A 12,342-nucleotide genomic window follows, 5' to 3' on the forward strand; every position below is an offset into this window, starting at 1 on the left:
CACCGTCAGCATTTCTAAAAATGTGCTGCCGAGTATCTCTCAGCCTGAAAGAGGAAGGAAAACAGGAGGTGAGGGAGAAGGAGAAGAAGAAGAAAACCCATTAAAACCATGAAGCCCAGGAATGTGTTTTCATTAAATAAGCTTGTTTGAAGGGATTGGGAGAACGTTATGTGGAGCAACAGACTCTCTGAGAGATCAGATGATAGAGCTGATGGCTCTGTCTTGAAAAGAGGAGAGAGAGAGAGAGAGAGAGAGAGTGAGAGAGAGAATATAAATTATCAAAAAATAAACACAAATAATTTCACTGTGCAGTTTATATTCATCTTAATTTTTTACACATCCCCTTATAATACCTGGGGTGTGCATATGTTTTATAACCCTTTCATGGCACGGTCACATGATCCCGCCACCTTGCTGCTTAAGACGCACTCATGCATTCATCGGTTCATTGATTTATTCTTTATTATTGTTGTTGTTGGAGGAGTAATCGCTAACCAAGGACAGCAGCCGTTTCAGTAAAGGAGACGCCTGTCTGTGAAGCGTGGGGAGACATACATGTGTGTATATATAGATATATTTAATTTCTTTATATCCAGTCATTAAGTGTATACAACTTTAATTGATTAAGGAGCTCAAACACTATCAGATAGCCGGTGTCATCTCTTTCGGAGCTGCAGCAAATGTCTTTTATTTCCTTGCGCTCAGAGATGCAGAGGAAAATAAAAATGAACAGAATGTGCATCGCCCTTTGGAAAAAGTACGGGTGATTGGGCTGACGTTGACTTTATGCGTGCCGTACCACCATGGTATCAGGCAAATTATTTGTTATCATCTTTTTGTCTTTCTCCTCTCGCATGCAAAGTAACGTTGGAGGTCCTCCGTGTTACGAGGGGTCGTAACAAAAGAAAGAATGAAGGAATAAAAGCGTTGTGGAATGTTTTCAGAGTCACACTTGGCTACACAGTCGACACGTTAACAAGATCTGATGGCCACATAGTTGCTGACGAACCACCTGGGCAATATAATTAAATAACACGAGGCCCTCAGATCGGCAGACCCCTGTCTTTGACGAGAGGCGAGGGGAGTTTCACTTGCTAGGACTGTTGCAGGACTCTTTTATTACGTTCCCCTCACTGTTTGATAAACACTGGAGATGTTACGCGCCGATAGCCTCAGGAATAAAATATAAAATAAAAACAAAGTCAGGGAGGAGGCCTTGTTTATAGCTTCGGCATGTGGGTATCTGCTGTGAAGGGAAGCTTTTGAAGAGGTTTGATGCAATGTTTGAGTCGGCTCGGTGCGCACCTGCCCAAACGGCAGCTCAGGAGTTTACACTCGGATTTTCACACCTATTGTGCCCCTTTCAACCCCTCTCCCAGCTTCAGCGTGGCCGTCACAGCCGGTTCACAAGTGGTAGAGTTGAAACACACACATCGGGAAAAGACAGGTCAAGGTCACCATACACAGCACCTAAAGAATTTGCACATGCTCAGTGCCCGTCCGATTCTCAACTGAAGACAGTAGGCCCCCACTCTGTGAGGAATTCGGCAGCGCTTCACCGGTGACCCCAGGCATGTTTTACAGTGGGTGGGAAATCAGCAGCATTTCAACTTCTGCGCTCTGTCACCAGTGCTGGTACAACGCGGAGGGGGGCTTCTCTGGCTCCCCGCAAGCCCCTGCCTCTCTGGCCCGTTGGCAGGAACCTCTGGGTGAGGTGACCGTTCAGTGTCCAGCCCCGTAAGGGAAACAATAAATAAATCTGATACTGAAGGCCTGTGTTGTGCTTGCCTGGTCTTGTTCAGGGCGGGCTGAAGCCGAGACCACGCTGCTTTGCTCCTCATCCTTCAGAACAGCGTGTTCCCCTCCTTGGGTCTCCTGTCCTCGACCTCGCGGGCAAATGTAGAGCCTTGTGTAAATAAGACGTGGACAATAAAAGGCCAAAGGAATGGAACGGTACCTAAAAGGGTTTGTTTCGTGTTTAGTTCTGCAATATGCTTCTTGTGTGTCTTATAGGGGGGGGAGACAGTGTTCTCATCTTCTCGGGCTAAACACAGTAGTCCGAATGGGCACCTTCCTGTGCCTGTGGCATTCTGATCGCCGTGATTATTAGGTGTTGAGCACACAGTAGCTGAGGATATGTTGTGTTTCGAACAGCCCGGACTGAGGGCGTTCTTGTGAAGCCAGCGCTCAGACCGTGACCCCCAGGAACGCGGGTGGAGCTCTGACAATGCTGCTGCGGAAGTACCTTGAAACACTGAGGAAAGAAGTGAGCGAGAGAGAGAGAGAGGTGCTACGGAAATGGCAACCGCTTTGTGCCTTTTCTGGTATTTATTTAAAAAAAAAGAAAGGGAAAAAGAAAGAACAAATGTGCTTCTTCACAGGGCTGCCCGTGTGCGTGGCTTGTCATTTGAAACGTCGCCGCCTGCTTCCTTTGGTTTGTCGCCGCTCCACTTATCTCTCTTCCTGCCACGCCCATGAAAGACTGGATGGCAGCAGGTCCTCTAGGTTTCAGGGTGGCAGGGTGGGGGGTGGACAGAGGGATGTCTCACAGGGCGGGGAGAGCAGCAGCAGCAGCAGCAGTTTGACCCGGGCCTCGAGCACATTCTGAAAAAATGATAATAAATTAAAGGGGACAAGTAATCTGGAGATTCTTTCACTCCTTGTAAAAGTACGATGGTGGCGCTGACTTGACTTGATGATTAAAGACTTGACTCGGCACCACCAGTGCCACCGTTCAGCTGGACACTTATTGAATTAAATTAACATGTCAAGAAAAGAAAAAAGGTTGGCAGTTGCTCGCCCCTGATCATGTGACCACACGGGGAGCTGCGTAACCCTGGCCATTCTGTTGTCCAGCACGGCCCAGAGCAGGACCGCTGCTCCCCACTCGCCGTTTGTTTTATTGTAACCCGACACTGAAGTCCCTCAATAATGACTCGTGTGTTTTGCTGCCAGGAGTTTTATTTATTTATTATTTTTTTTAATGTCTTCCTTGTGCGAACTTATTAATTTCTGTCAGCTGGTTTTCTGCCATTTAGAGATACAGTAAATCACATTATTTTTTGTCATGGATTATGTAGAGCAATACATTTGGAAATAAAAAATAAAAAAAAGATCAAAGAAGTTTCACAATCACCTCAGAGTGACGGAGGGGGTGTTTAACTTGTAGAAAATCAGATTTGAAGTATCTCTCTCGGCATGTTGGACGGCTTCGAACAATCCCGGGGAGTCGGGGGTGAACGTGAAGCGCCTTTTGAAGATCCTGTTGTTTTCTTTCTCCTTCATTTTCATTAAAAATGACACGAGGTGACAGGGAGCATCAGCACCTCAAGAACTGAACTCCCCCACATCTGTACTTTCACTGAAGTCAAGACGCGAGTTAGTAACCGAGCGGAGATGATGCTGTGGGAGATTTAGCCCCTTACACAGCCTCAGGACTGAAGGATGAAGGAGAAAAGTACACGAATATAAATCCCTGAGAATTAACGGCAAGGAACTTTTAACAATTTTTATAGCATAATCACTCAGAGTTCACAAACAAGGCAAACAACAACTAAATTATCACATAAATCAAGTGGAAGGGCTTGGCACATATAGTTTTATGCTTGGAAATGAAGAACTGAGTGTCAAGACGTGTTCTTTGCAGCTTTCTCTCGGAGATGCATAGGGATGTGAAAGAGGCAGCTCTTTCATGGCTGGACTGCAGAGTTTTCATTGGCTTCAGTTGCAACAACTTCATTGATTCGGTCATCCCCCCTACCTTGTTTAGAATTTGTAAGGTAGAAATAGAATAGTACCAAGGGCTGACAATGTCGCTTTATAATTACTGCTGCAATTAAAACGGGAGCAATGCAGGCAGGGAAGTTAAAAGGCAACTGTTTTAAAAAAAGAGCAGAGAGATGGGGAAAAAGAAAGAGAACAAACTGAAGCACTTTTAAGGAAATATTTAAAGTCACAGAAGAATATCTTGAGTGACATCGTAAATAATATGCAATATTACATTCTATATATATATATATATATATATATATATATATATATATATATATATATAGTGTGTGGGGGTTTTGAGTCATTGTGTTGTTATAACTGGGAAGAGAGTCTGGTTGATTATTGAGAGAGAGAGAGAGATATATTTTTAAAATAATGAGTTGCTCGGGCTTCAGATGATGTGATAAAACCTGCTTTCTTCCTCGTTGTCAGAGCTCTTTGCTGGAGTCACAGCCGTCTGCATTTCAGCTTGAAAGACTGAGGCCAGGCTGTTATTGTCACCAAGATCTCTGATTCATAGATGGCTTCTCATAATGAAACTCGTGTTTCTAGGCAGGGATGATTGCTGACCAGCTCAAATCTACGCAATCTTTCTCAGTCTTCACACACTGCTGACATCTCAGAGGGGACGCCACAGAGCAGGGGTTTGACATGAACTACAAAGTCTCAGACAAACATCTCTCCATTAGGGGAGGCACTGAGGGCCAGGCTGCTTCACAGCTGCTATTGTTTCCTAAAACTGAGTTCTTTGCCCAGCAATTTTAGTTCTTTCTTCCCCCCAGTGCTGAAAATAAACCTGGCTTCTGTGACTTAAAAAAACAAAAAAACTCTATTTCAAGGTGCATCTACTCACCCTCCCCCACCCCCACCACCACAGAAACCCTGTTTGCACAACGATGCGATCTCCTGTATTAAACAAGATGAGAGAACAGAGAGTCCAGGTCTGCTGGCTGCGATGGGGGAATGCTGCCTGATCCTCCTGTTTGTGCAGATGATAGTTGTTTGCAAGCCATGAATGTGTGTGTGAGACTGACTGAGTGTGTGTGTGTATATATATATATATAATGTACATGTGTATATTTGTGTATGTATGTATATATATATATGTATGTATGTATGTTCCTCACCAGCCTGCTATTAGCTTCTCATCCTCAAAGTGTGTTTCTCTGTCTTTTCTTTTTTCTCAAGCGCTGTGAATGGTTGGCTGCTGGAGCCATTCCAGGTATAGATTGTTAATTAAGTTCTGTACGCGGCGCATGTTCCTGCTTCCACACACTGCAGCCGTGTTCTCCAGCAGACTTCAAAGCGTCTGCGCGCCATTCCAGCAGGATTATTAAGCGATTGTAGTATCTGATATCGCCTCCAACTGCCTTGAGCATTAAAATGCCAGTGGCAGGGTGCAGGTACTCCACAATAAAACAAACACAGATGCCATTCACAGTGTATTACAGCACTAAAGTATGTTTGTGTTGCCATTATCTCCACACTGCCTTCCCTGAAAGCGGTCGAGACAAAGAGTATTTTCATGCATTTGAAAGCAAACAAACCTTTTCCTCTGTACCTGCAGTTTACCAAGAAAAGATATTTCCATATTTCACGGCAGCATAATAAGCGTGTCCTTAGCAGTGTCGTGCATTTGTCTTTCAAAGGTGAATGAGAATCTTTGCCACACACTATATATATATGCATTGGTGGGTATGGGTAATACAAAACAAATATCTATATCTATATATATATATATATATATATATATATATATATATATATATATATATATATGTGAAGAATTAGATGTGGATGTGTTTATTATTATTGTTCTTTAATTCAAAAGAATCTGTAAGTCTGGCATGAATTGAAATGGTCTCTATAGCAACAATGAAGGAGCGGTGAGTGTTTGCAAGGTTGAGGGATTTATTCTTCCAGTTTTATTTGTTTTGCTGGTAGTTTCTCCCAATCCATTGTGAAAAAGCCCAGGGACAGGAATTCAGAGAGAGAAGCGGCAGTTGTCCTCGCTGATCAGAGTGGTGTGTTATGGGTTGAATCTCTGGCTCCCGGAGTCCACACACAGCACAAAAGACACTGTGTCTGCACCTGAAAGATGCCGTTGCGTGCTGTGTGTGTGTGTGTGATAGAGTCCACCCATATGTGTGCGTGCATGTGTGTGTATCTCCATATTATTTTGCGTTGTTGTGTGCATGCGTGAGTGTGTGTGTGTCTCTGTGTGTATGTGCACTCGTGCGATGCTCGTGAATGCTGCACACTTACCTGACACTCTGTGAGTGTATGTAACTGTGCATGTGTGTTCATAATTTTACTGTTCCCCTTAGCACAGCCTGTGGCTGATATTTACCGGCAGTAATGGGATCAAAGGGCATGTCACTGATATGCACCTATTTTTATGTTTATTTTAATTAAAAGTGTCTTGTGTAAAAGCTGCCTCTTAATACTATTACAGAGGTGATTCTGAGTCATAATCCAATGCATATGAAGATTATTACAGGACTCTGCAGCAGAGACAGACCTGGTCCAAAAGTCACGTCTTTATCAGACATTTTATTTTCCCCATTGCACTAATCTCTCTCTCGTTACTGCTTCACTCTATAGCCATAGCAATACATTTAGATACTGGAAATAGTGTTCTGAATTAGCCAAGTATTCAGGCAAGGTAGGGGTCCCAGTGTTTCTCTTTTCCATCTGAAAATCCTCCCCTCCCCACTTGGTCCTGAACCTGCTGGTTCTGAACAGTATTTCAGAATTGCGACCCAGAGGTCCCTCTCGATGTTCCTTGTGGCAGTAGTCAACGTGTGTGCGAGTCGCTGCAGCAGAGATTCAGGTTATTTCAGTTTCATGGTGTCATCCTTTTCATTTTGACCATTTGAGGTAGTTACAGTCCTCACTCAAAGAAAATACAACTGTTTTCAATCACCCTCAGTGTCCTTATGATTTAACTTTTCTTTTCATTCTACCAAAAAATAAATGTCATTCTTGCCATCTGAAGGTTTGACCCAGTAATTTGGCTGCAGCCGTATCAAGCCTCTCGCTCCAGGTTTCTGTGAGCAGTGGTATTTCCTGAACACTTTCTTTAATTTCTTCCTCTCTAGCTGACACAAATAAATAAACTTGTAACAAAATACAAAGCCTTTCGACTGAAAAGCTTAGTTTAATTTTAAATCTGGGGAAATGTTTTAGTCCTTATTGACGCATTTAAATTCAAAGTGGCAGCAACTGTATCATTTTTTTTTTAATGCATAAAAAAAACAAATCCCAAAGGCACATCAGTGCGCGGCTCCGGCAGAGGCTGTGAACATGCGCTCCCATACTGTGGTTGTTTTGTTTTGGTTAATTTTTGCTCTTTTGTTTAACTCAAACGGACAGCTACTGTAAATTAATAATAATCGTTCACCTGCTGTGAGTACTCATTAAAAGTGAAAGCCTCGTTAGATGTACACCTTGATGTGAAACATGTACGCATACTGAAAAGCTGCCTTTGCTGTTTATATAATTATGTCTGTGTGCGTGTGTGGTTGTGTGTGTGTGAATGTTTGTGTTTTATGCTGTATGTCTTACATACAGATACACATGTATATACACATACACATGTCCAAGCTCATATGTATTGACTCGAGCCAAGTAGTGCCCGTGCCCGTGCCCACCTCGACCACCCTGCCGCGGCCCGGTTCCTGCTGTGGTGAAGTCATCCCGGTGAACTTGTGCCAGTTTCCCTGCATCTCTCTCCCTCCACACAGGCCTTTATGTTTTTCTAATAATTGGCAGCAGAGGTTGGATTTTTTCTCTCTTCCTTTTAAGTGCTGAATAGTTGGCCGCAGATCAAAGGCGGACCCCTGTGCCGTCCTGGCCGCCACAAAGGGGCGTCGGAGCTGGCGCTGCGCCCAGAGCCTCGGCAACCGGCGTGCAGATGAGCTGCCAAGCACAGAGGTCAACAGCGCGGTGTCTGTGCGTGCGCTTCCTCCACGCCACCGCTCAGGTTTCATGTTTCTCTCTCTCTCCCTCCCTCTCCCTCTCTGATTTTTTCTCTGTTGTTGTTCTTGCAGACCAACAGCAGGTTGAAGCAGACTGAGAAGGAATACAGTCAGAAGCTCGCCAAATCTTCACAGGTAAACAATTTCTCACACAGCCACAGAGAGGGAGAGAGAGAATGAAAGACTTTAACCCCCCCCTCCAAAAAAGGTTTTTAAAAGAACTAATATTAGCTCCCACCCAAAAAAAAAAAAAACTAATGACTACATTCTCTGCCTGTGTAAAGACACACACACACTAATTTATACAGACTGTTCTTGGAGAAATACATTTACAATAAAACATAGATAAACAACCTTACATAATAAAAAACATGCTCATGCATTTTATTAATTACATTTTTATGTATTTATTTATTATTCAGTTTAAGTCTTCCCCGTTCGCAGTGCTTGGCATATTTCTGTACCATGTGCTTTACATTAGCAACCCTGAGATAAACGGCCCTGCGCCGTGCAGTGCTGGGAGGATTACAGCAGAATGAGCCGGTGTTGCCTGACCACACAAACGTCCGTTTGCAAACCTGGATGAGATAGCCAGGGTCTCTGCGTCAAGTCCACTGAGAGGACTGTTATCTACAGAGGACCCCCGTGTCAAGGCAGCAGGGTTAGATACCTGGGGGGGGGGGGACTGCTTGTCTTATAAATGTAGGAGAAAAGCACGTGTGTCAAAGCACAGCTTTCGAGTTTGTGTTGCATATTTTTGTTGAAGGAACCCCTCCCATCAGAGTCGGCTTACAGCATTGTTGAGCCAGCTGGGAAGTTGGTTTCTTCTTTATTTAAATAACTCTTATAACATTTATTTATTTATTTTTGAGTTCCCTTACATTGCCTTCGATACATGGGACAAACACTAAATAAATAGTCTTTCATGTGCGACAGTGTGATGTCTCGGGAGTTTCCTCCATGGAGCAAATCAGTTCTCAGCTGTGAAAGATTCCCTGCTGATCTGCACAGGACCCTGCTATACGGGCAGACCCTGTGTGGAGAACAGTACCCATGGGACACCACAACAAAAAGCATCTTCATGGAGCAGACTTTAACACGCCCGTGTCTACAGCAGCACAGCCTGGTGCATCATGCAGAACACAGACCCCCACGCAGTCGTCTGAGGGGAACCCAATGGTGGTGATCGCACAGAAAAGTGACTGAGAAACCCCAGCTATTGTAATATGTCAGTGCTCTGTGTTTATTTTTTATTACTGGTGTTTGATACGCTTGAAAAGACGTCTGGGTTTTCTCCAGCATTGGGCAAAGGTCAAGCCGTGGGCATCACTCTGTGTTTTGAGCAGAGTGGAGGTATGGGTTCGTGCCCTGGTGTCTTTGTGCACACTCAGCATGTGTCGAGAGCAAAACCCTGTTTTGAAGGAACTGTTCAACTGCAGACATATGTTTAACATTAGATTTAATCTGTTAAACTCAATGCTATTAACCAAGTTAAATTCGCCACACTGCCATAAATCCAAAAATTGTACTTCTCAATAATTTTTTTTTTTCCTTTTTTCCTTTTCTTTTTAGGATTATTTTAAGGGAGCTTTACATTTACAGGCTATGGCCGCTACTTTTAAGCCTTCAGATTGTTTCTTTTTTATAAAACCACAACTTCCCACTTAAAGACATATTGTGTGCAATGTAATTATGCTTCATTATCTCTGCCTATCTTAAGTAGTCATTTTGAGGTGCGTAGAAACAGAGTTCGCAGTGGAGCCGACTTGCAGACGTTGAACAAAACAGTAGCTTATCAGGTTACACAATCCCTGACATCAAAGGGCTGTAGCCGTTGTGAAAGTTCATAAATGTGTAGCTATCTGTAATGTGCGCTGAATAACCATTGACAAAAAGCCAAGTGATTAATCCCTTTTGTTGCCAAAAGCTGAGGTTGAACGATAAGAGACGTTTCAGAAACGGGTCCCTTTGACCCCTGGCGTCTTGTTGAGACATCTGAGGAACGCACTGAAGCTCTCCAGAGTGATTGAGATGGACACCTCCATGATATTCTTGAGGTCCTAACACTAATCCTTGAGGCACCCCGCACCCCGCACCACCAAACCCCCCGTCAGCCTTTCTATTGTAAACGACCCCCTGCAGGACTTCAGTGAGGGACAAAGAGCCATGCCAAGCATTGTTGTTTTATTTTCCTGGGGAAAACTTTGGAAATTCTGCTTTGAAAGTGTCCGACACCGAGCGTTGCCTGATTACGGGAAGGGCACAGGAGCTGGAGCTGGACTGCAGTTTTGCCTTCCACTGCTTTTTAAAATGAGATAAGAAGTGCCCTAATTGTAGACGACCTCTCTGAACTCCCTCTGAATGTTTTGTGTTAAAAGTATTTTCGGTTTTATCAGAAGCCCTTAGATCAGGCAACGTTATCAGGGTGTTTGTGTTTTGTGTAGCATATTTGTCCCATGTGTTTCAAGCCCCCACACTTCTAAGACTTTAAAATGCCAGGAAACCTAATTGCATTGAGGCCTATGAAATGTTGAGAAGGTTGTTCCCAGCCACTTCTCCTCCCGCGTCTGATTCCTAATCGCAGTCGTCACAAGAAGTGTTTAGTCAGTTTCCTGTCTCATCCGGTTTTCATTAACCTGTTAGATTTCATGGATTTCTTTCCCTCAGACCTATTCATTTTTAAACATTATTCAAATATTTATCGAATGGAGAGAACGCAAATACCTCTCTCTCTCTCTCTCTTTGAGGCAACCAGCACCACCAACCTTTCACAGAGAGAGAGAGAGAGAGAGCATGACCCAGGATTACTGGAATATATATATATATATATATATATATATATATATATATATATATGAATTGGAAATATTTTTTTTAATTTATTTAAAAAATAAGCAATTAGAAAAAGTGAAAAACAAAGAGGTTGAAAGAGCCATTGTAAAGTAAATAGCGTATGTGGTGATAAAAGCTGGAAATATGCAAATCAGCCAAGTGATTTAAAATGATAGTCACTCCATGTGGGAACCGACCTTTAACAAACGCTGTCGGGGCTGAGCTTTAAGGCGACCGAAAGGCGAGCTGTTTAAAGCTGGCAAAATTAAAGAGAAACCCAGTGACTTCAAGTCAAAGCACCTACGAAAACACAGAGGAAAAGCCTAAAATAACAGAAGGCTGCATTAGTGCGCTCCTCCGGGCTACAATGCCGATCCGAGCGTCTATATTGCGAAATAATTATTACCGAGAAAATTGATGTTACCATAATAATGGGTCATTTGTTACTTTTATGTGGTTCTCCCACTGACAGAGTGAGTCTAATCTCTCTCTCTTTGCGGTCGATCCAAGTGTTCACTCCCAACACCCACACGGTGAGTGTATTCCAGGCAGATCGTTCTTCCAAAGTTTGCACACAATAAACAATTATCCCTGTTGCCGAAAGCACGCGGATCGCCCTGTTCTCCCCTCCTTGGCTCCACTTTAAATGAAATGTTAATTTTGACTTGAGGAGGATTTCTAAGCGGTTGCCTCTACTTTTTATTTTGATGTGTGCCACAAAGTTCACTCACAGATACTTACATAGTGTTTTGAAAATAGATAGACTGTATCTCGAAATATATATATTTATATTTGCATTGAGGTTTTCTTTTGTTTTGTGTGTTTTCTCCCTCTCTCAGAAGATAAAAAATGTATTTAAAAGTTGAAAGTAGGAGTAATCCTTAGGTGGCGGCTTTGCTGGAGATTTATATGTATGTATGTGTGTGTGTGTGTCTGGTCTTATTTTATTATTTTTAACTGTTTTTATTTAATCTGTTTGTTGTCCGATTCCAACTCTAATGTTATTTTCAGCCGCTCTGTTCATGGGTCAGTAACACAGCTGTTTTCACCGGTACTTCACAGAGTAGCGCCTGATGAAATGGAAAAACTCTGACCCCCCAACTCAGAGTGAGATACAGACACACACTTAATGATGTTTATGAGCAGAAGAAAGGAGCATCTTACGGTAATATAAGCCACCACTGAGTACAAATTTGTACTTTAATATTCGTAAATGTGTCAGGGTTCTGGTATAATCTGGCCCTGAGACTCTGGACTTTAACTGGTACTACCTGACCAAAAACAGGGAATTAAAAACCCTCAGACCTCATGTCATTGCTCTCTGTGTTCACTGTTGGCTCGGGGGCAGAGGGTTCAATTTGCTCCCAGAGGGACCTCAGTCCTGTCGCATTTGTGATCGTTGAAGTGTCCTGTCCACTACGCCTTTATCTCAAATAATTCCTTCATCTGAGTCCTCATGTCCCGGTCCAGTCTGCAGCTTCACAGCCTTCCTCATAAAGTGCAGGTTAGCTTTTCCACAGACTGACCAGGTGACGTTCCCACAGGCGGTGACACACGCAGGGCCCTTATAAACAGGCTGACTAAACGAGCAACACCAAAGTATAAATCTGTGTCTGTGTGCGCACATGTCTGTGTGTGTGAGTCTGTGTATGTATGTGCATCTCTGTTTGTGTGTATGTGTGACTCTGTGTGTTTGTGCATCTCTGTTTGTATGCATGTGTGCATCTTTGTGTGTGTGCATCTCTGTGTGCGTATTTGT

General features: G+C 43.3%; 1 protein-coding gene across 2 annotated transcripts in view; it reads left to right on the plus strand.

Annotated features, from left to right (window-relative positions):
- cep112 (centrosomal protein 112) overlaps window positions 1–12,342 on the plus strand; it is a 119,161-nt gene that overhangs the window by 83,717 nt on the left and 23,102 nt on the right. For both annotated transcript variants that reach the window (XM_066704260.1, XM_066704261.1), the window contains exon 22: window positions 7,824–7,886. In XM_066704260.1, coding sequence (XP_066560357.1) covers window positions 7,824–7,886 — 63 coding nt within the window. The remainder of the gene's footprint in view (window positions 1–7,823; window positions 7,887–12,342) is intronic.

The sequence above is a fragment of the Amia ocellicauda genome, chromosome 5 (assembly GCF_036373705.1).
Source record: "Amia ocellicauda isolate fAmiCal2 chromosome 5, fAmiCal2.hap1, whole genome shotgun sequence".
Lineage (NCBI taxonomy): Eukaryota > Metazoa > Chordata > Actinopteri > Amiiformes > Amiidae > Amia > Amia ocellicauda.